The sequence below is a fragment of the Cavia porcellus genome, unplaced genomic scaffold (assembly GCF_034190915.1).
Source record: "Cavia porcellus strain 051 isolate PalLab524CR breed Dunkin Hartley unplaced genomic scaffold, mCavPor4.1 scaffold_27, whole genome shotgun sequence".
NCBI classification, from domain to species: Eukaryota; Metazoa; Chordata; class Mammalia; order Rodentia; family Caviidae; genus Cavia; species Cavia porcellus.
In genome coordinates, this window is record NW_026947510.1 from 19948156 (window position 1) to 19972116 (window position 23961).

Below are 23961 nucleotides of genomic sequence, written 5' to 3' on the forward strand. Positions count from 1 at the left end.
GCCATGCACCAGCTGCTTTAGGAGGGGCAGCATCCTTCACTTCACCATCCCGAAGAGGGTGGACATGTACCTGGTGTGAATTCATTTGTGAATTGCAGTCGTCTCTACAGAAAGAAACCCAAGTGTGGGGCAGAGGCAGCAGTACCTGTGACTGTGTCTCTGTCTAGCTCAGAATGCCATTGGTTCCTGACAGTCCACCCTCTTTCATCTGTCATGGCTGTCTGGAAAAGACAGCCTAGATTGTGGACAGCAGGATTTGCATACAGGGCTGTGTGTTAGAAGAGAATAGGGGCAGGGGTGGCCTTAGCTGTCCAGTGTTGCTGATTCCGGAACAGCAATGAAGGTGTTTACCGCTATGCACAAGATGCTCGTTCAGCCTGTGGGAGTTTGTTCACTGGCAAACTTCCACACAGCCAGAGTGATCTTTGATCTACTCTGTTAAACCCTCCAGGGAGCATAGAGGTTAAAGGTGTGGTTCCTGGAGCCAGCCCCTCTGTGAATCCCCTTCCCAGCTATTTCTGCCGCCGTCTCCTCCTCTGTAAATCAAAATGAATGATAGTACCTGCCTGCTGTGGATCAGCTCCCAGAACACCGGCAGCCACCAGCTGTTATCCATGCTGCTTAATTTCTTTCTTTTTTTAACACCAGGTACATTTATTAAAAAAGAAAGTTATGAAATATCCTTATATCTTTCCTTAAGAAATTAAAATAAAAGACAAAATAAAACCAAAAACAAATAGAAGAAAATAATAAAGATCAGAAAACATAATCCCTTATCAAAATGCCAACATCATTTTTCAGAAAGATTAACATTTGATTCTTACATTTCTGTAAAAATACAAAAGATTCAGAATAGTCTAAACAGCTTTGATAAAGGAGCAAAATTAGAGTTCCAACCCTCTCCAATCCCATGACTTATCACAAAGTTACACCAATCATGACAAAACGGCACTGATACCAGGATAGACCAACCACCACAGGACCCATATGAAATCCCAAAATAGATACATAACAGACAATTGATTTCTGGCAAAGCTGAAAAAGCAATTAAATGGAGAAAGGATTGTACCTTCAATAAACATAACTGTAATAACTGGATTTCCACATGCAAAAAATCCAAAACTTACAGCACATCAAAAATTTCTTAAGATATCCAAAAGTCAACTCAAAATGACTCACAGTAGGTTAAAGTGAAGGCAGGTATGGTCTGAGTTTGCTTTGGCTGATGTCATTTTCTCCAGGACAAAATACATGTTTTTTTCTTTCAGCTTGTCATACTAATGAAACGATACGATGTTTGCACATGCGTGATGTATTTATTTCACTAATAAGTATATTCACAAGGTGCATTCATTTACCTATAAAAACGTCCAGTTTATCATTCTTTATGGCATGGTGCTTACTTTTGAGTGGAGTCCTGCTGTCCCCCATCCCCCAGCTCTGCTGTGCTTGCCAGCTGCTGCAGACTCTGACCTCCAGGGGAGCCTAGTGGGACCAAACTCTGGCCAAGATGCTGGTCATGGCAGGGAGGTCAGAGCTAAGGGCCTCTCATTCTGTATGGTCTCTCTTATATGCAGCACTCACATGGGCACTGAGTTCCCTCAGTGCCAGCCTCCCTGGATGCGGGGTTTCCTGGGTGCCAACGTGTGTGTGCTGAGCTCCTTGTGGGTCCAAGCATGGTGGTGGTGGGGAATCAGGGATACCATGTTATCCTGTGTGCTGTGGTGCTGTCCTGAGTTGGATGGCAGGGGACACAATTTTCTGCTATGTCTCAGTCTACACGTTGCCGCAAGCAGGAGGAGGTGCCGTGGGTGTCTCAGTGGTTTCAGACAGCCAGCTTCCTCAGCCAGCAGCCCTGGTACCTCGCTCTTTGTTTTCCTTAGGCGTCACAGTGGCATTCCTGGACACAGTGGACAGTGGGCATCGTGACATGTTTCGGGCTGTGTGGCTGGGGTGAAGATGCTGGCTCCTGTCTGTCAGCACCACCACCCCCAGCCACACCTTTGAAGTGGTGGCAGCTTTCATCTCTGCCACTTTCCCCTAAAGACAGCTGGGCCTTTGATCGGCCGCTTCCTTCCCGGCCTGGAGTGCTTGTGTGGCCACTTCCTGTCTTGAGCATGTCCTGGCCCATGACGGGGACACATTGCGGTATTTGCCTGCAGGGGAAGCAGCAGAAAGGAAAAGGTGGCTGCAGCTTCCCTGTCCCATCCCATCCTGTCGCTGAGTTCCAAGGGACTCAGTTATGGGTGTGTGACATGCTGAGAGTGGCTGTGGCCTGGGGTTGCACTGTGATGTTGGAGCAGATAGATTTCCCAGATTCTGTGTTACACTTCTTGGTTTTAGTAATGCTCTGTTTTCTTGGAACTCAGTAAAGAGATGATGTTCTCTCTGCCTGGGACTCCTTTTTGCAGGAGGGTCTGAGAGTCAGCAGTGAGCTGGGGTCAGAGTCTGCAGGGGCCAGGTCATGGCTGGAGTGCAGCTTGGTGCCTGCCTGGGCTTTCTGGCCCTGTTCCAGTTCAGCATCAACAAGAAAGCAGCTCACCATGCCATAAGGAAACCATGCCGTTTTCCTTGATAAATCATTCTTAGGTATCTAGATGTTCCTGTGCCTGCCAACTGGTCATTAAGTAAATTGGCTGCTGACTAAGGAATTTTATATAGTGTGGATACTACAATGTTCACAGCAAAGAAATGGTCAAAGAAGCTCTACCTGGATGACTTTGCTTTTGTTTGCATAATTTTTATGTGCAGCACTGTAATACACGACAGGACGTAAAACTACAGTACTGTATAGTACAGTCAGCAAACGTTACAATATTGTAAAGCGAGGTGTACTATGCAAAAAATAGACATCGAGGCTCTGCAAACAAGATGTACAGAACTGCACAAAAGTCTGAGCAGCTGGTTGTATGTCTGAACAATTGTTAAACAGAAAGGTCATTAAGCAACTATGTGTGTATGAAATAAGCTGTTTGCCCCTCCAGTGAGTATTTAATACTCTGAAACTACTCAGTATACTTTGCTTTTTAGAGGTGGGTCTTGCTGTGTTGCTCAGGCTGGACTTCAACTCTTGGGCTTATGTGATTCTCCTGCCTCAGCTTCCCACATATAGCAGGGACTATAGGTGCATGCTCTACTTAATCAGTGTACTCTTAGGCTTTAATTTAGAGTTTTTTGTTGTTGTAGAATGCAAACATCTTTTAATAACAGCTATGTAAGCTGTCATAAAAGTACTCTAAAATATACATGTTGTGGAAAAACCTAGCACTGCCCATTTAATGGAGGGTGCCATTTTGTAATTCTCCAGGATTGGTTTATTTTAGTGTAGATTACATTCGTGGTTGAAATCACTATTCACAGTCGTCCTTCTAAAAACATATTATTATTTGAGATGCTTGTTCTTCCCCCTTCAGTATTGCTTAGGAAATAATCCAATGTGCACCAGTGAATCACGGATGATGAGAAACTCAGCACAGATGTTGCCACTGAAACATTCGTAAAATAGTACTGAAACAGTAAAATAAACGGAAAAGTTTAATTTACTAAGATGAGGAAATGAATTTTGGTAGTTGTGAAGTTTTTTTCTCTAACACAAAAAGTATAATCTTAGTGCTTATAATCTTTTTAATGTTTGTTACAGCTAGGCATGATCACATGCTTGTAAATCCTATACTTGGGAGGCTGAGGCAGGATGATCGTCCCGAGTTCAAGGCCAGCCTCAACTATATAGTGAGACCCTGATCAAAAAAGAAAAAAACAAAGCTGTTGACAAATCTTGAGGGTGTGGGTGTGGCCTGTATGTGCCATCAGCATGCCACCACAGCCCCTTTCTCAGGAATTACCCTCATCTGTGTCACCGTCTGGGGCTCCTGCTGTCCTTGTTACAGTTACTCATTCCCCGTGATTTGTCTCTGCCACTGCACGTGGGGATTGGATTCCTGTGGCAGGCGACACCCTTCCCCTTGGTGTCCGGGCCTGTTGCCTGTTTGCCTTTGGATGTGGTCAGTAGCAGACTTGGTGGTGATCTCTAGTTTAGAGATCGGAGCTGGACTGCTTGAATCTCCCGAGGGCTCCACCATGAGCTCAGCCCACGCAGGTGTCTGGACTTTTCGTTTTTCTTTCAAGGTTTTTAGTTTTCTGAGACACGGCCTTGCTCTGTAGTTCAGACTGGCTTGGAGCTCACTGTTGCCCAGTGTCAATCCTCCTGCCTCAGCCTCCCCAGTGTTTTTATCGCATGAATGCAGCACAGCTCCTGGCTGGGTGTCCTGGCAGAGGCAGGCAGGCTTCCTGAAGGGAAGCAGTTTTTCCAGCTTGCTGCTTCGGAGCCTGGCCATGCACACAGCACTGCACTGGCTGGTCTGTCACCTTCGGTGGATTGCAGTGGAGGGATGTATGGGGAAGTGAGAGATGACAGCACCCAACAGGACGCCCCACCTCCCAGTTTCCCGTACCAGGGACCATGCTTGGGCCTGTGGGTTACTGAGCCACTGCCATGCCATGCCAGGGCCAGCTCCAGGGGCTTCAATTCTGGAGTGGCAAGGTCTGAATTCTCTTGAGTGTGGTCCAGAGAGGCCGCCACTGTATCAGGCACCACCCCATGTGACTTCATTAGAGGAGAGCATTGCTCACAGCAGCCAGGTGACAACGGTGCTGTCCTTTGTCCTTGAGCTGTTTGAGTGCATCAGCTTCTGGACAGCTGCAGACAGCTTTGCCTGCTGCTCTGTGGCACTCTGGGGCCTCCTTGTTGGCTCTCAGGATCTTTGCCCAGAGCCCAAGAGGGGTGTGTAGACGCAGAGACACCATGAGACGCGGTGACCATCAGGAGCACTCCTGCTTGTGACTCCAAGCCTGCTTCCTGCTGCCTTCCTCTGCCCCTGGATTGGCACTGTCTGGGATGGGATGGGAACAGGGTGCTCAGGGGCCACAGGATGGGCACAGTGACCACCTCACAGAGGACACTACACACCTAGGGCTCAGCACCACATGAGATAGGCAAGGAAGTTCCCTGTTCCAGGGCCTGGAGCCTTCTGCCCCTCCAGACTCCTCCCTACCAGGTGTGGCCTTAGCATCCAGCCTGTCCTGGCCAAGAGCTTGGAGAGGGCACTTCCTGTGGTATATTTGCTCAGGTGCTGATGTTTGAAAGAGGCCATGGTACTAACCTCATTGCTAGGGCCCTGGGGCCCTTGGAAGGCTGGCCCCTTCCTGCTCACCCACATGCCCAGCTGCTCTTTCTAGCAGTGCCCTCCTGCTCTCTGGGTGGGAGACTCCATACCCCAGCTCCCCCCATCCCTACCCCCCAGGAGTTCTGAGTCAGGGTGGTGGGATGTGGCGGCCACACTCAGGCTGTTCTGGAGCCAGGGCTCTGCACTGCAGCTTGACGTTCTGAAGCCCCTCGTCTTGTGAGCTGGGCTGTGTCAGGATGTGCAGTGCATGAGACCCCTGCCCAGCCTGCTGTGCCAGGGCTTGCTGTGCCAGGGTGTCTCTAGAGAGGTGGTACAGACGACCTTGTGGTCACGGCTGGAGACCAGGGCACCAGGAGGTCATTGGTCCCTAAGAATACCCATTACCATGTAGGAAGCTCAAGCCTAGGCTGCGGCCTCCTCAAGCTCACCACAGTCTGACGTGTCCTTTGTGCTGAATGACAGGGACAGCAGGACAGTGGAACGTGCACCTGCACACTTTTTTGGTTGTAATCCCCCAGGTTCACAGCATTGCAGTCTGGGCTCACTGTTGATTCACTAGGGTAAATCCCACAGGTGACAGAAGACTGTTGTGTTTGCTTAAAGAGAGGCCCTTGAAATCACTGTAGTCCAGGCTGGCCTCAAACCCATAGTGATCCTCCTGCCTCAGCCTCAGTGCTAGAGTTACAACTGTGTGCCACCATGTGTGGTAACAAAATGATTTCAGGCAGTACACAAATTGTAATTAAATGAATGGCCGAGGTGGGATTATAAATATTTTTATAATTAAAAATATTTTTAGTGCTCTTTGATATTTGAAATAACCTTTGTCGAACCCTTTGGTATTAGAGCGTAAGGGATGTTGAGAGTACAGACATTTGATTATCTCCTTATTTTGCTGTTTGCTGACATCTGTGGAGTTCGAGGCATTACCCGATGGGACTTCAGATGCTGGCTGGTCCCTCAGCAGCCATAGCACCCAAAGGTTACTCTCTGCATCCCTGATGACCTTCCCAGTTCGTAGATGGGGTCCGCCCTCCTCTTGCAGTGAAGGCTGAGCCAGATGGCCTTCCCTGCTGTCCCCAGGCCCCCTACCTGGCTGACAGGTGTGTCTGGCTGTGGCTTGGCCTTTCTGTTCTTGCTGCCCTGCCATCCTCTCTGGGGTGCTGGCTCCCATGAGGAAGTGGCCTGGTGATTTGCCCCTCACCTCTGCCAGGCAGGTGGATGGAACTGAAGACACATTTTGCTTGCTGTGCCGTTGTGTCCCATGTGGGTTTGGGGCTGGCCCTGTGCTCTCTTGCTGTCCCGTGTGTCCCCCCCTCCCCCCATTCCTTTGCGGCCCTCAGCAAGGGCTTCATTGTCCCCTGCTCTGGAGGCCTTGGTGTGCAGTGGCTGTGTGTTTGTGGGGCCCGCTTTGTGTGCCCATGTCCTTTTTCCTCTTAGACATGGTCCTATGAGGTGAGATCTGCTGTTTCTTTGACCTCTTTAAAGACACTCTGCAGAAGGGGCAGGGCCTCGTGTGTGCACTGTGGAGATATAGATCAGCCCAGAGCCACACCTCAGCACCTGTGCCCCAAGGAGAAGTGTGAGTCTGGGGTCTGCACTCCAGGGCCCTGCCCTGTGACCTCTGTCTTGAGACTCTGGTCTGCCCAGCTGCAAGGAGTGTACTGGTCTCCCCTCCTCCATTCCCGGGATCCTAGAAAAGCCCAGGTGACCAAATCGGTGTATCTGTGCCTTAGAACTGGAATATCCTAATGGGAGATATGGGGAGGCTTCGAGCAAAGCGCCTGATCTCCTCAAGGTAGTGCGATTTCAGTTCTCTGCCCTCTGCATGCTGCTTGCTCAGCGTAGGGCTGGTGGCCTCTGTCCTCCTTGTGGCCAGTCCTGCAGGTTCAGAGCGTGGGTCTGGGGTCCCCTAGGAGCTGCAGTGTGGCTGCTTGGTATCGTGGCTGAAAGCCCTGTCATGTCTCTGCCTGTTGCAGCTGCTACTCTTCACTGTGCTCGGCAGCATCCTGTGAGAAGGAAGCAAAGCCTGAGCCCACGTGGTGCTGGCCGTATGCCAAGTGCGTGGGATGAGACTCACTGCGCTGTCTGTCCCAGCTGCTGGCTCTAGTCGGCACAGTATCACTGGAGGTGCAACTCAGCTCTGCCGTTGTACAGCTGGGTGGTAAGGTGGGGCGGTGGCAAACTTCGAGTGCCATTCTGCCAGAATCTCCGTGGGCCCGAGAGCGTGGGCTGTGGTCACATGGGAGCCACATTGGCTGGTGCAGCTCAGCGTCTGGCTGGTCGGCTGGGCTGTGCTTTCTGCCTTGGATTTAGGTTCAGACACCGCAGATGGGTGTGAGGGGAGACGGAATATAAACCCTTTGTTTGGCAGAGGTATGGTGATGTCATCCAAACCTGTCCTTTACACTTTGCTGCTGGTGTGTACCACTGGGGCCTCAGAACTGGCCAGCAGGGAGACAGACAGATTGCACCCCAACTTCCAGTGTGTTAAAAGAGCAGAGCCGAGTGTAGGGGTACATATACTGTAATCCCAAGACTCTAGAAGGGTGAGGCAGAAGGTTACAGATTGGAGCCCAGCCTAGATAAGTTAGCTATTTTGCAAGATCCTGTCTTTTAAGGCCTGGGGATGTTAACAGTGCAAGGGCTCTGAGTTCAATCATCCCCAGTACCACACACAAATAAGCAAAAGTTCATAGTGTAGTTTTTACTTCTCCTTTGTTCCAGGAAGAAGTTGTTTGTTCACCTTTGGCCTGTTGCCTGCATCTCCAGCAATGGCTATTTTGATAAATGTCTCTTCTTCCTGCTGATATGTCCAGTGTGGTCACTGCTGCCGCCTGGCCATCTCCACACCGAGCCCGGGCGGGGTTCTGTGCTGCCCACTTTGTCCTTGGAGGTGGGCTCCTTCCACTGTGAAGGCCATGGCCACGGTTGTCCGGTTGTACCCTGGTCTGACCTGTGTCTAAGTGACCAGATCCTTCTTACCTGGGTCCCTGGCTTTTCCCTGCCTTCTTGTGGCGTTGAGATTAGAAGTTTCCTCAGGCACGAGTTACTAATGATTTGTTAATCTTAACCAATTCTGTTAGTTAAGAGCACTTGGTGGAATCTTTTTGTTTTTCTCTCTCCTATTGTGTCCAGGAATCAGTTTTATGGAGGACCCCAGTGAGATGTGTGACAGCAGTGTTGGGATGATTCAAGTACATTACAGTACACTTTATTTCTATTATTATTACATTGCAGTATGCCATCAGCTGATTCTACAGCTCACTGGAATGTAGAGTCGATGTCACTGCTGAACTTGTTTCCCTATAATGGGACAGTCCTATCTGGGGGTGATGGGAAACAGCAACACCCCAAGTGTGTTGTTCATGGCTGTCTATCCTGTAGTTCTGTTTTGATTCCTCTTACTTTAGAAAAGTCTTGATTCAGAAAGGCAGGATGTTGGAGGTGGAAGCAGGCTGTTGAGTGTGTCTGTGAGAATCACAAGAGACCCTGTCTTGCCTTGAATCCAAGAGATGTAGAGATTTGAAGATGTCTCAAGCCTACTTTCAAGGCCACCATCACTTGCATATTTACAAACAGGTCATGGAGCTAGTCTTTTACCATATGGGGGCTTTTCGTGGTTGGGAAGTAATGCTCAAAATCTTTGGAAAGGGGCCGAGGATTTAGCTCAGCGTCATAAGTGCCTGCCTGGCAAGTGTGAGGTCCTGATCGTGAGTTCGATCCCCAGTACCACCAAAAAAAAAAAAGAAAAGAAAATCTTTGGAAAGCTCATACATCAGCTGGGAAAAAGAAGGCCCTGTCTTAGGCTCTTTCAGAACTTTTGCTAATAGTTGAAATTATCAAAATCCCACTGTTCCCTCACCGTTCTTAATAATTCCATTTTGGCTTTGAATGCAGGTACTTTATCTGCCAAGTTGAACCCAGTTGTTCTTCCTGAAGTGACAGATTGAGTTGTGAAGTAAGTTGAGTGTGTCACATGAGTAAAGAGGTTTGTGACCCATTTTGTGTCACTGAAATGTGCAAAAAAATCTCTGAAGCAGCTCTCATGAGAGCTCAAACTGGTCTAGCCAGTGATCTACCTCTAGATAGCCATGTCAGTTCTGTGTATCTGAGAAGATGCATTTGCCCTGTATCTATCTCACAGGGCTGTGTGAATAGATGTGTGTTAAGGGCATACACTTTAAAGTAGCTGATAATTTTAATCACATCTTATAAAACATTAAGTACAGGTGACATCTTTCAGCAGTCAGCACTTCTGTGTGCGTGACGCAGTGAGTGGACTCACAGTCAGATCACTTTGACTTAAGTAAGGAAGCCAGAAAGCCATCAGTCTTAGCAGACCATGCAGAGAGCAGCATGAATTGACCGACTTAGGTTTTCCATAGCTGGGTGTTTGGCAACAAAGTGCACATAACATATCCACATGCACATCTGCCTGAAAAACATATTGCACAAAATTATGTAGTGCCACCTTACTGTCAGCATTGGTAGATTCATCCACCTGAAGAGCACACAGCAGTGACTTGTTCATCCTAACCACTGTGCCTCAGTGTCCCATCAGTTCATCTAGTGATGGTGCTGGCCAGAAGAGGAACAGGTGATACACTCTGAACCTCCGCGTCTCTAAGTTCCTGACAGATGTGCTCAGCAGCAGGTAGGACCAGCTCTTCACCAACAGGAATGGGCTTCTTAGCTTTAGCCATGGGCTGTCCACTAAGGATGATGCTCTCAGTGCAGACACATTGGATGGTGTGGTGGCCTTCAGGATTGCTTCTGTAGTTTATATTCATGTTTTTTTCTTTTGAAAATTTCCAAAGGCTCATCCTTTAATGAAGGGTGCTGGGTCTCCATGAGATGAGCAGTTTTAAAGGTTTCATCATGCCTTTGGACAGCTAGTTGCTATATATTGTATGAAGCAGGCTTAGAGAGTGTGAGTCACCTATTGTAATGAACCTGTAATTTGCACACAACCCTTGGTGTTTTCTTTTAAATGCAGCTTTCTTTTTGTTGACTTATCAGAGTCTTCTGTGGTCTCGTCACAGGGTCTTTCCCCCCTCTCCAAAGCAGCTCTCTTGTGACGTTTGTTTTTTACTTATTTTGGTTTGGGTTAGCTGTGGGCTTACTAAATTATGGCCAAGATGAGTGCAGTAGAAAGAGGCTAGGATGGAGTGGTAAACACAATAATGCACAGTCTTTGTGCAAACTAAGTGTCTGATTCTGAGTTAAGAGTCACCACTGGGTTCAGCTGTACATGTGAAGTGCATAACTCACTCATTGTTATAAATCTTGCCACCAGATACAGCTTGTCACTCGCCACTCCCCGATGAAGTTCTGCCAGGAGTCTGTAAGAGGCTGATTTATCATGGCCAGCCCTCCCTGCTAATGTTACTCTCAATGTGCAGCCACTCCCCAGTGCTAGCATCATGGCCTCAGCTCTGCCTCGGGTCCTTGGCATAAAGTTCTCATAAGGGGCTCACGGCCTAGATCCTTTGCGTGTATGTGCTCCCACAGTGATCTGTTTGGCCACCGATGGCACAGGAGGCAGAGCTCAAGCTGATGGAAACACAGAGGAAGCTTCCCTTTGCCAGTGGCTGCTCACCACCTGTTGTGCAGCTTGGGCCCACCAGGCAAGGACCAGTGCAGCTCCAGTGAGGACCCCAGTGTACATCATGGTTTTTACAAGTTTCTTAAGAGTCTCTCAAAGAGCAGGAAGGGAAGACTGAACCTGAGAAGACAATAAAGACTCACAGAGCCAAAGCAGGCCTTCAGGATCCTCATGCAAATGAAGACATGGAGGTTAAAGAGAGAAGTTCCAGCCAGGCTTGGTTGTTGCTGTTGCTGTTGTTACTGCTGTTGTTACTGCTGTTGTTGTTGTTGTTGTTGTTGTACCTGGATCGAACTCATGACCTAACACTTGCCAGGCAGGTGCTTATACCTCTGAGCTAAATCCCTGGTTTCAGCCAGGCTTGGTGAGGCCTGTTGTCCCCACTGCTCAGAAGCTGAGGCAGGAGAATCCCTGGAGCCCAGATGTCCTTGGCCAGCCAAAGCAGCATAGCAGGACTCCATTGCAAAAGCTAACCAGCTAGCACACACAGCTCTGCGCTGGAGGCCAGGTGTTAGGCTCTGTATTTAATCCATTCTAAGATGAACGCTTAGGTCCACAAAGGAAGAGCCAACCCTGTCCTTCAAGTCATGTCATTTGGCTGCAAGGGCACCTCAGTCTGAGCAGACTGCTGGGGTGAAAGTGAAGGGCTTGGGCCCCTCGAGGTGATGAAGCTGGTGCGTGGGGGTCCATTGTGCCGCTGCGCCAGCTTCATTAGAGAAGCAGAAAGCCCCATGCAATTTGCTTTTTCTTTTCTAGGAACTTTTTCATTGAAATAAACATGATTCTTGTAAACTCTTGGGCAAATTCTTTATTTTCAATTGGAGTGGGGGATATTTAAAGAAAAATGTTGATCTGTATATTGGAAATACCACCATAATTAAAAACAGCAGCTGAATAATTTTGGTGTATACCAGGTATTTTTCTTTCAGTAAAACATGCCTATATAAAATTATTAAAAAGCCATGGTGGTGCCTGCTTGGTGGTGCCCCAGCTGAAATCCCAGCATTCTCATAGGCTGAGGCAGGAGGATAACAAGTTTGAGCCTAGTCTGGTAACTGAATGACTTAGTGAGGGACTGTCTCAAGAAATAAATGCATGCAGGAATGAATATTTAATTTAAAATGGCTGAGGGTACAGCTTAAAGGCCCTGGGTTTGATTCAGTCTAGGTACTGAAAATAAAACAAAACACATTAAAATACCAAACACATTTTGAAATGGAACTACTTTAGTTTTAACTGTGAGTTAAAAAATGTTAAAAACAATTGTACTTAAGTCACCTTGAAAAACTTAATACTGGATGATTCAGCTCAAATATCACTTCAATTTATATTTGAAAAAGGCAATCCTTTCTCCTTTTGTAAATTGCTGGGCCATCATGACTATCAGAATCTGCACTGTCACAAGAGACCTTGGCCCTTGGGTTCTTTTGGTGGGGTCGTCTCTGTCTGCCCTGATCTCCTGGAGAGATGAGTTGCTTGCTCTGCATCTCTGCTGAGAGCTCTTTCCTGGCCTCTGAGGCACTTGGCACACAGGAAGCCACGCTCCTAAGCGGTGGCTCTCTGATTTGACGTCTTTTTAACTTAACTCTCATGGTCTAAAAATCGTCCACCTTGATAGAAAGCTGTAATGGCAATAACAAAAGGTTTGTGTTTATTTCAGGGTAAATTCAAAGATGCTTGTTCTTATTTAACAGTTACTTACATATGAAAAACCTGAAAGGGACGAGGAGACAGTAATATTGGAGTCTTTGGTCACCTCCTTATAAATAGTTGGTTCTCATTGGGGTGGCAGGTGACATCGTTACAGGGATGATGCCGGCAGTCTACCACCCACTCACTTGAAGCCCACACTGCTGGGTGTGTGGTATGGAGCTATGTGGCTTTGGTCAGAATCAATGGCAGAACATCTTCATTGATCCCAGAAGAAACCAGCACTCCTGGTTGTAACTTCCTGTTCCCTGTCCAGCCCCTAGCATGTGACCTGCTGTCTGTTGCAGTGGCCCGTTACCCCTGGCTTTGTGGATTTACAGTCTGGTTTCCAGGACCACCAGTGCCATAGCGTGGGCAATGCCCTGTCCCTTGTTGGGCTGAGTAACGAAGTCCCCTCACTTGGGACGCATTTCTGTGCCCGCTGCTCTGGTAAGTGCATGGAGAGCAAGATTGCGAGGTGAACTCTTGAGGCTCTGCCAGACTCTCTTCTGCCCCGCGCGCACTGCTTTCTGTTCCTCCTCGTCCTCACCAGCTTTGGTTCTAGCTGTCCTGGTGGGCAGTGGCTGGGTCCTCCTGACTAATGATGTGGGAGTCTTCCTGAGACTTACTGTCCATGTGCATAATGTCTGCTTGAGTCCCTTCCAGCTTTTTCATTGGGCTTTATCTTTTGGAGTTGCAAGAGTTTTTCTTATAGATGTTTTCTTAAATAGAGCTTTTAAAATCCCTTATTCTGTACCAACTTCGACTTTTAATGAAACCTAAAGTACAGTAACTTGTCCATTGTGCCTTGTTATCCCTTGATGCGATGGCTACATTGTGGCCAAAGACAGTGTGGTGGTGTTGACCCTGTGCCACTGGCCAGAAGGGAGGCACCGGATGGTGAGCCTTTGAGCTGTCAGTGATAACAGCCTACCTGCTGCGGCACATTCCTTCATTACCACTGCCCTGGAGTCGCGCTTAACTTTCAGAGCTGAGATAGAGGGCTCCAGAAGAGGGACAGCATGGGGCAGTGTGGGCAGAGTGCAGGTACAGTCTGGGTGGTCGCTGGGCATGGGGGACAGGCTGCTGGACTGTCTGGGAGGTGCCCCTTAGAAGCTGCCTGGTGGGTTTTTGTCCTGGAACTAAGGGGCTTTGGAAGACAAGGTGGCCGGTGGGTAGGACACTGGTTTCCAAAGTTTGACTGTGGGTGTACCACTCAAAGTTCGAGCTCCAGGTCTCCCTGTGTGTGTTGGAGTTGACATAGGAGTGGTTTCTTGGCAGGTGCTGAGTGACTCAAGGGTCCCTGACTCACTGCGCTCAAGACGGCACTGGGGACTGGATCTTGTGTCCCAAGGGCTAGAGCCAGTGTGGGTCTATGCACTCTTAGGGGGAGACCTTCGCACTGCGTCCCGACCCTGTCACCATCCTGGTAGAGGCAAAGCCAAGCTGGAAAACACATCTTGACCCCCAGAGCAGAGGGAGTGGCCCTGCTGAGCAGCCCACTTCCCCTTCCCCACCAGTCAGGGGATTCCTGTGGACTCTGCTTTCTCCGTAGCAGCAACTCACCCTTTTGATCTATCTCCCAGTGCTGGGGACTGAACCCAGGCCTCTCACACTGAGCCTAACTTTTCAAGATTAGCTCTGCTTTTTTTTTTTTTAAAGTCAAAAGTTACTAAATTCTGAAGTAGAGGTGCCTGGAGCTGTACCTTACCCGGCTGGCATTGAGCTTGTATTTTTGGTGTTTCATTTAAGATGGAAAGTTCCAGTTTGCTCTGGGGCCAGAATCCTTAAAAGAAACCCAGCCTGGAGGTGTGTTGTGGGTCGGTGTGTATTTTGCGAGTTTCTATCTTGCTGACTAAACTGGCAGTTTGTGTTTTTCCTGGTAAATACTCAGAAGGCCGCACACTCCCTGCTGGGGCTAACAAAATCGCGTTTGTCATATGTGCATGAAGTAAACGACTTACCACTATCCACAACCTGTGACGGCATGAAAGCCCGCCGAGGCAGACAGAGGGTTCTTTTGTGGTGGGGTTGGCATCCTCCAGGCTATGGCCAGGGACAACTCAGACGGCACAAGCAAAGGGTTCTAATTTGTGGGAAATGGAGGTGCTGCCTTGCAGGACTTAGAAAGTGTGCACTTTGCTTGAGGTAATTATGAGTCTTATTTGTATATTTTAGATGCTACAAAGCTTTATTAAGAAAGCTTATGCTGATTTTCACTCTTAATGAAGCACAAAATGATCAACTTGTACAAAGTCTTTTAATGAAAAATACCAAGAAGTCGAATTGGATCAAAATTGGAACCCCAGCCCAGCCTGGTAATACCCTGGTGATGCCAGCACTTGGGAGGCTGAGGCAAGAGAACCAGGAGCTCCAGGGCAGCCTGGGCCATTCAGACCCTATCTTAAAAGCTAACTGAGTGAGCCCAGGTCTAGCTTTGAGAACTGCACCTGTGTGTTATGCTGTGGCAAATTGCTTGTTGAAACTTTTGTGCTGATCTTTTCATACATCATTTTTAGTAAGAAAAAGATGTTTATTCCTCATTAAACTGTGCCTTAACTCCTTTTAACTCCAGGAAGAAATGTGAACAGTTGGCCCATGCATTTCTCCATTCTTTAGAAAGAAAATAACAGAAAGAGCACACAGGAAGGGCAGGGAGGCCAGGTGCAGGGCGGAGGGTTCCACCTACCAGGCAGAGGCCTTTCACGTTGTCAGTTAACTTCCCAGACTGTTGATGGCAAATCCTGGTTTTCTCTCTGCTGTTTTGTGCAGTTTTATGTCTTAAACTCTTCCCTAAAGAGGGACTGGGCTTGAAGACCATGTTGTTGGTGTTGCCTGTCAGGGACACACCCCAAACCGCCGTTCCCAGCTTGCTGGGTTACCATCCTGTGCTGAAAACTTTCCACTGGGAGTAGTTTTGCAAGGACCTTGGCGGGTGGGCAGGCAGGGCGCCCGGGGGCTGGGATCGGGCTACCTCTCTTGCCTGCTGACTGCAGCTTCATCTCTCTCTCTGTAGGTGAAGCTGCCCTCCGGGGAGAACCCAGGATGCAGACCCTCCCGGTGGCCTCTGCCCTCAGCAGCCACCGCACTGGCCCACCACCTATCAGCCCCAGCAAGAGAAAGTTCAGCCTGGAACCGGGCGATGAGGACCTCGACTGTGAAGCTGACCACGTTGCCAAGATGGGCCGCATTTTCAGCCCCCACCTGTAAGTCCCTGCTTTGCTCCAGGCTGGTCCCTGTAGTTTCTGCCTGTGACCAAGCTGACATCTCCTGAGGTTCTGATGTCAGGTTGTGACCTGAGGCTCGGAAGGGACTCACCTGACTTTACAGGCCTTGGAGACAGGAAGTCTTCCTTCTAGTCCATGTGACCCATTGTGTGTCCCTCAGTGGACACTGCCCACAGGATCCTAGGGGTCATTGTACTTCGTGTAGCACTGACACTGACCGTCCTTGGAGGACCTCTGCATCTCTGAGTGGTGGGCAAGGTCTGCTCATGCACACTCCAGTAACCTTGTTACTTAGGGGCATGGGGCGTGCACGCCATGTGAGCTCTTTCTCCTCAAGTGCTTTGTGAAGTGGACTGGGACTTGTCCAGAGATGGGCAGTGGGCTGTGTCATGGTTTGGTAACACATCTGAACTGACTGAAGCCTGTGCCGTAGTTGCAGATCCTTCTTAGTGCCGGAAGACTGGGATGTGGGTCCTCAGTTTGCCACCAACAGGAGTTACTATCTTGACTCAGGCCTCTTCAACTCTGGGCCTCTGTTTTCTCAGTTGTGAGCCTGAGGTCTTTGCACATGGATGGTGTGGCCCACTTCTGTCTGAGCGCCACTTCCTCCCTGCTAGCACAGCATTCCCCATGGGTTCCCCAGTTACAGGAGCAGTGGGCTTGTGTGCTCTGCTAGAATGGGCCTGCTCCCTGTCCCCGCTTGAGCTTGTAGATGCAAGGATGCCTGATGACCCCCAACCTGTCCCATCCCATCCCGTCTATTTCCTCCTGTCCCATCCGGAGGACACTGAGTGCAGGCCAGGCAGGAAGGTGCAGCCCTGGCGCTGCTTGGCGTAGAGCTCCACAGCTGGCGGCTGTGTCCTTGCATTCCTCACGTTCCGATCTGCCTGGCCTGTGGCGTGCAGTCATGAGACACTGACAGAGGTATTTATCCTCAGATAAATCACTGCAGTGTTAGTCACAGGCTGAGCCTGCAGCTTGCAGCCCTGGAATCTGCTCCATCAGGAGTCTGGCGGCCTGCAGAACAATGAGCTCTCAAAGGCCAGGAGGCCCTTGCTGCCATCAGGCCAGCCTCGTCCTAAGGCTGGACTTTGTTCTTTTATTACTGGGAATTTCTTATTCTATCTCCCAGGCCCAGAGCTCTTCTGTTTGTTGATTGTGGAAGGCAGGGGGAGGGGGGCCCAGCAGTGTTGTGGTTCCCTGTCAGGCCTTCCCTCTGCATGCCACCCTGAGGCTGGGCACTCCTTGCTGTGAGGGCAGCAGGCCCCTCTGGCAGAGGTGTGACCCCTGGTGGTTCTGAGTGTGACCTGGAAGCCTAGGTCTCCTGAGGCAATCTAAATGATATTGATGGGATTAAGTTTTGTTTGCAGCTCTTACTGGTGCAGCTTCACCTGGTGAAGTTGTTGGAATGTACAACCAGCACCCGCATTCTGTCAGCTCCCCCAATAAGGGGGTTTTCCTGTTTTTTATTGTGGTAAAAGGCACCCATGACAACGCATATCATCAGAAAAGAATTTTCTTGGTGATACCAGGGTTGAAGACAGGGCCTTTGCACTGAGCTCTCTCCCCAGCCTTCTATTATTTTTTGAGACAGGTTCTTTCAAGTCTCTAAGTTGCCCAGGCAGGCTTGAATTTGAGATCCTTTTGGCTCAGCCTCCCAACTGCTGGGATTCCAGGTGTGTACCACCACCATTCCTGGCTCTCTGTAAGCTTTTAAGTGTACAGCTTGGGAGAGTCTTTGAACTGTGAGGCAGGCAAGTGATCGGTGCCCTTGTTGGTTGGGATTCAGATGAATACCAGTGACACTGGCACAGTGTTGCTTGCATCCTTGGAGCCTGCTGACAGGCTCCGTGTCCCCTACTTGCTTGTATCATAGGGTGTGCTAAGTACTGTTGTTTGGTGAAATGTCCCCTGCTGGAGCTTTAGCAGTGCCCTGCTTTGATCTCAGATGTCTGAGAAGTTCTCTGTAATACACATGGTCTCACAATGTGTGGAACAAGAATAGCCCTTGCACCTTTGTCCCTGGAAGGAGAAAATGGGGATTTGTTCCAGATGTGCAGTGAAAATAGGTTTATTTCCCACAAAAGAAATTGGCATGGTTCTGGGACAGGAATAGCTTCAGCAGCTGGCGAAGAGGGCCTCAGACCAGCAGGTGGTGGTGGTATTCTCTGTCACCCTCACATGGGGATGGGGACCTGGCCACTATGCATGGGTGTGGGGAGGGCAGTGAGCATGGCAGGGTGCTTGGGCCCTCATAACTGTCCCTCACGTCCTGGGTCACTTGAACTTGTCTTTTAACATTCTTACTAATGTGGCAACGTGGAGAGACAGGTATCTTGAGGTGAGTTTGTTAAGATCGGTTTGTACTTGGGAGTTGACAAGTCCTTTGCCCCTCACTGGGAAAGGAGGTGGCTGCAGGGATGGGCAGGAGTGGGGCTCCTCTCTGGAAATTTCCCAGGGTGCTCTTTCTCTTGTCCCTGTGCCTTGGAGTCCCCTTCACATGTCCCCAAGACCCCTGCTTTGTCCAGGGGCTGTGCCCTTCAGCAGCATCTGTACCCCTGTTCCACTCCCTTGCCATTTGGTTTGTGGTAATGACCATGTTTTGTCTGATGGCAACCCAGATGTTCCAGGCTCATCCTCCAACCTTTTGCTCAGCCGAAGAGTCTCTGTGTGCCCAGGGAGGGCTGGTTCCTTCCCCAGGGAGTGGTGCCCAGCTGCGTGGTATTACGTCGGACCTTCCTGTTGCTGTGCTGTTGCAGCTTCGGGATGTGGATTGTCACCTAGCAGAATGTGAACTATCCCCTAGCCGGATGTGGATTGTCCCCTGGTGGTAGGAGTCTCCTTCTGGGTTTATGTTTACACTCAGCCCCAACACCAGTTGACCTCACCAGGCCTTGGGTTCCAATCCTGGCTCTGCAAATGAGAAATAAGTGAAACGACTAGAAATCACATCAGCCACATTACAAAGGCACTGGCCACTCAGAGGTGGTGGTGGTGGTGGTGATTCTAGACCGATGGCCCCAGGACGTAGTGGCATTGGAAGAGCACCGTCGCTGGCTGTCCACGTAAGGATCTGCGAAGCCCCGCTCTGGCTCCACAGACCCTGTGGGGTAACTGCACACCCCATCCCTGCCCACGGTGAAACTGTGCCCTGTGCCACATGCCTGCCTGTGTCTTCCTTGATTGCGTGTGTTGCCGAGTCACTGCACCCCCAGCACCTTGACAGATGGTGAAGCTCAGCACTATTGCACTTAGCCTTTCTCCTCTAGTCCTGGCACATTAGTTAAGGGTGCCGAGTTCCTCGGTGACTCCCACTTCCCCTGCCAGGATGGTGTGATTTATTTATGTCTGCTTGTATTGTATAGATTTTTGCCTGGCTTTGTTGATTTAATTTTTATTTTTTGAACATAGAGGACATTAACATGCTTTTGAATATCAGACCATTAAAGTGTTGGTGGCTCCCATTGCTCCTGAGGCGGTGTCCTCCAAGTGTTTCTTTTTGGTGGCTGAAGCCGATGCTTAAATGCTTTGTTCCCCCTTCTTCCTCATGCACGAGTCACCCTACTTTTCTTCCCTGGGCTTGGTGTTTCCGTTTGGTGGTACATGGTGGAACCTGTCAGCTAGCTCCCTACCTCCGTTCACAACTCCATAGCACTCCGTCACTTCCTGAGCCAGGGTCCGTTTGGCAGCCCCCATGGTTGGAGGCTGGAGGTAATTATTAGGAGTAATGCTGAGATGGGCAACCTTGTAGAGTTGGGGTTTCCCACAGACTTGTAACGTGTGAAGGCAGGCAAGCAGTATAGGTGCATGTGCTAAGCGGCTGTGTGTTGGCTTGCAGGGGACTGCGTCTAGGGACTGTGAGGTTGGGGTAGGTGCCCTGCTCCCACTCAGGGGTGCACACTTCCAGGGCCCTTGCCCTGACTCCAGAACAAGCTCACAGATGCGCCCTGGGGTCAAAGCCCTGGCCTCACCCTCACAGCAGCTGTGCAGGCCCCTCTGCCTCTTGAGTATGTCTTTCCCTGCACCCCGTTGGTACCCTTGTCCACACGGGTGACTAGGAGGTAGGAAATGACGGAAGGACCCAGACCTGGGAACCCTTCTACCTCACGGCGTTGGGAAAGAGTTCTGGGTGTAGAATGGAGACCTGAGGGAAAGATGTGGTTCAAATGGGATTCCAGGTTTCTCTCTAGGTTTCTTTTCTGTTCTGTAGTGCCGTTGGCCTGAACAGCACCTCAGATGTTAGAGAGGATCTGTACTTTTGGAGATCCTGTGCTGCCCCTTGGCAGCTAGACCACTGTCCCGCTGTGATCCCTGTGTCCTGTCTCTTTCAGGAACTTTTGTTTGGGATGCGTTTGACTATGAGGGTGTCTTAGTTACTTTTTTACTCGTTGCTGAGACAAAATACCTGATGCGCAAGTTGGGAAAGGAAAGGTTTATTTCTTACAGTTTTTGGAGGTTTTAGTCCACAGGCTGAAAGACAGGCGGGCATGGCTGGACCGCAGTTCATGGCAGCCGCAGACAGCAAGCTTGAACCAGCAAAGAGAAAGACACACCTTCTTCCTGCCATTATATCACATCCTGGCTCCACCCCTATGTGGGTGGAGCACTGACACCATCAATCCAAGCACTAGACAGTGAACGAATAACAAATGCACAAGTCAAACTCGTGAGGCCTGGGGGACACAGACATAAACCATGACAGAGGGAAACAGCCCCTGATTTGAACTAGACTTACAGCCAGGCGATGGTGCCATGGTCCTGCTGGCCACTGGGCATGGTGAGGTGACAGGGTCCCATGTGTAGACAGATGGCCTCTGGTATTGTGTCCCCACCAACCCCAGGGAGGAGTGGACAATCCATGTGGATTCCTGGCATCCAGCAGCCAAAGGGGCCATCATACAGTGCCAGACAGCTTGGTCAGTGTGTGCGCAGGAAGGTGAGGTACTGGTGCCTGAGGTCCCAGCTATCAGGGACAGACCTCTGCAGGGACTCAGAAGGAGGAACTGCCACCTCCCCCCATCTCCCCTAGACGTGGCGAGGCATCTGGGACAGGTGGGATCCCTCCAAAAACAAACAGGTTCCTCCTTGTTTGGGGGTCTTGCTGTGCTGGCATGGAGCCCTGGGCTGGTACATGCTAGGTGAACTCACCACTGAACTGTACCCCCAGCCCTGAATGAGTCTTTTATATGTCAGGGGAGAGCAAATTTAAATATGTGGCACAAGCCAATAGTAACTTTAGCTTAAATATTGAAACTGGGCATTTGCATGCGTGTTTGTCATCCTGGGGATTGAATCCATGGGGTTCTACACTGACTGCACTTCCAGCAGTTTAGTTTTTATTTTGAGAAAGGGTCTCCCTAAGTTGCTCAGGCTCTGAATTTAAGATCCTCCTGCCTCAGCTTCCTAAGAATCTGGGGTTGCAGGCATGTGACACCACACCCAGTAAAACGGGAATGTTTCATAGTTTGCTTTAAATAACGAAGACATCTTTTTTTGTTCCTCACCAGATTTGATAAAGACGGTTAAGTAGACTCCTTCAGATGCCACCCTTTCTCCCAAAACCACTCCCTCCTGGGCACACTGCAGGCCGGGGAGGGGTGCCCAACCTCCCTCCACTGTCACACCCAGTGTCCCTGCTCCCAGGGTGCTCCCGGAGGAAGAGGGCTCTCTAGCTTTACCTGCAGTTTCTCTGTGTACCTCACGCAGGGCAGGGAGCTTCTCCCTGGCCTACCCTCCTTCCCGTGCCTGCGCATATCAGTACAGACCCTGGGGACCTGGTTGGGGAGAGCGGGGCGCGGGGCCACAGGAGAAGAGCTGCCCGTCCTGTGCGTGGCCGTCCTGCCGTAGGAGCACGGTTCCTTTAAGCGAGGTCATAGGCCTGCCCGGGTTGTGTGGTTTCTTGTTTGTCAGGCTGGAGGCCTTTTCTTGTTTTTACAGTTGAGCGGGGAACAAAGGCCTCCTTGTCCACGGTGCTGTGGGCGCTGACATCAGCCCTTTCCCAGCAGCGCCACCTGACCAGAGTCTGTAGACGGGACAGCAGTGGTGGAGATGTGTGGGCTGGGGTCAGAGGACAGGGCCGAGCAGTGTCCCAGCTTTCTTTCTGGCCTCCCCGCCTCAGTCTCTGTCATGCTGGCTGTGAGTGTGGGCAACAGCCTGAGACTGGCCTCATCTCAGTGGAGTGGCTCTTGGGGGGTGGGCAGGTGAGAACGCTGCGCAGGTGCAGAGCCGCCCCCCCACCCACAGGTGGGCGTGGTCCATCAGAAGCCCGGGAAGCCAGTGCTCACCCTGCTCCCAGGTGGTAGCTCAGGACTCTGCTGCTTCTCCTGGCCCCGTGGGCTGTTTCTAGGACACTGCCTCTGGGCTGGGGCTCAGTCGTGGCTGATTGTGCCCAGGGACCATATTCCTTGGTGCTGCCCCATGACATCGGGGTTGGTTTCCTCCCGTGGGGCAAAGCCAGGCAAAGCCAGGCTCCCTGACAGCACATAAATTGTGTCCTTTTGTCAGCGGATCCCGGACCAGCAGGACAGATAACAGGAAGGTAGCCTTGGTGGGTACCTGTCGCTATTTCTTGTGCTCTAAGCCTGACCTGCGAGGCCATGTGTGCCACCCACAGTTGACTTCCAAGCCCCAGTTCCATGGCTAGGGCACTTTAATGAGTGACAGCAATTGGCATAGCTTTGCCACATCTTAGAGTTATGACACACACTCTCCCTCTGCTGTGCATTCTGAAGCCTACCTTACTGTCTGCTGAGCATGGTGAGAGGACCTGACGTTGCTGTGGGGCAGGAGCCGGGTGCAATGGAGACCTGGGTTCCAGACATTATCTGGGCGGCCTTTTGCCGACAGAGGCAGCACACTGCAGCCTGCACAAGGAAGCCAGCCTCACTGCTGTCCCCGTCACCATCTCTGTTCCCTGTGTACTTCTTCCGAAGGAGGCGGGTCGGATTCTCAAGGATAGCAGCCCATGGCAAGCCCAAGTTGCTGACCAGCTGTTGTCAGGCCCAGCCATTGTAGACGGGATTCTGGGGCGGAACTCTCCTCACCCTGCAGTTTTCCAGGTCACTGAGCCATCAAGGAACAGTTACAGCCTTGCTAGGCCTGTTGACCAGCTCCTCAGTTGTGTCCAGTGAACAAGTGACCTCTGTCACTGTTGTCATTGCGGTCCCTGCCAGGTGTTCCCTGGTCAGAGTCAGGGACGTGTGTGCCCACTTGCAGCCTGTGGCTGATCGGTGCACAGAGGTTCCACGCAGCCAAGAGGCTTAGATGTCAGCCGCCATGGAACAGAGTGTGGACTGAATTGTGTCCCCTCAAAATGCATTTGTGAACCTCTGATGTGGTGTGGTGGTTTAGAGGGCTGACAAGGGTTAGGTTAGCCAAGGTCATGAGCAGGCTGGGTCTGGTGGGGTCTGTGCTCTTGTGAGAAGGACACCTGTGCTGTCTTCCTGCCAGTGTGGAGGTGGCTGTGTGGAAGCCAGGAAGAGACCCTGGCTGGACACCTGTTATACTGGACCGTACCTCTGACCTCCAGCCTTAAGACTGTGAGAAGATGAGTTCCCATTAACACCAAACAGGGAGGGAGGCCTCAATCCCCTTATCGTGAGGCTGTTTGTGAGTGGCCCATCTCTGGGGCACACTTGCCTTCCAGATGTAGTCTAATGATGTGATTCAGCATTCCATCAGGGTAAACCTTGAGGTGACTGTCGGCTGCATGGGCTTCTGTACATGAATAAGCCACACACAGCCTGGATGCCAGTCAGAAATTGGGCCTGCGCTCCCCCAACTCTGACCAGGGAAAGCCACCTTCTCGGAGCACCTTGCAGGGACAGTGGTGACAGGGGTCGCTCAGTCACCGGGTACAGCTGAGAAACTGCTAACAGGCCTGCCAGAGCTCTGGATTCCCTGGGTCTGGGGCTGTGAAGTGGCACTTGCTACTTGTGGGGCCTTCAGGGAAATTCACTGGGGCCTGAAGAGTGGGGTCAAGTTGAGGCCCACACTGCCTCTCTGTGTGAGGGTCCCCGGCTGTCTCTGCTTCTCCTGCTCGGCCTCTCCCCTCCCTTGGGTCTCCTGACTCCTTTCTTGCTTTGCTGAGTCCCCTGCTACTTGCATCATCAGCTTCTTTCAGATCTTTCATAGACTCGTCATCTTAATCCGTTTCTCGGTGTTTTAACAGAATCCTGAGGTGACACAATTTATTGTACTCAGCTGACACTTTTTGTGGTTGGAGGTCTAAGATCAGTGGCTGCATGTAATGGGG

At 50.4% G+C, this 23961-nt stretch overlaps 1 protein-coding gene across 4 annotated transcripts in view; it reads left to right on the forward strand.

The window, feature by feature from the left end:
* Nucleotides 1–23961, forward strand: part of Vgll4 (vestigial like family member 4) — a 99096-nt gene that overhangs the window by 60502 nt on the left and 14633 nt on the right. For all 4 annotated transcript variants that reach the window (XM_003462731.5, XM_013144505.3, XM_003462730.5 and 1 more), the window contains one exon: nucleotides 15497–15686. In XM_003462731.5, coding sequence (XP_003462779.1) covers nucleotides 15497–15686 — 190 coding nt within the window. The remainder of the gene's footprint in view (nucleotides 1–15496; nucleotides 15687–23961) is intronic.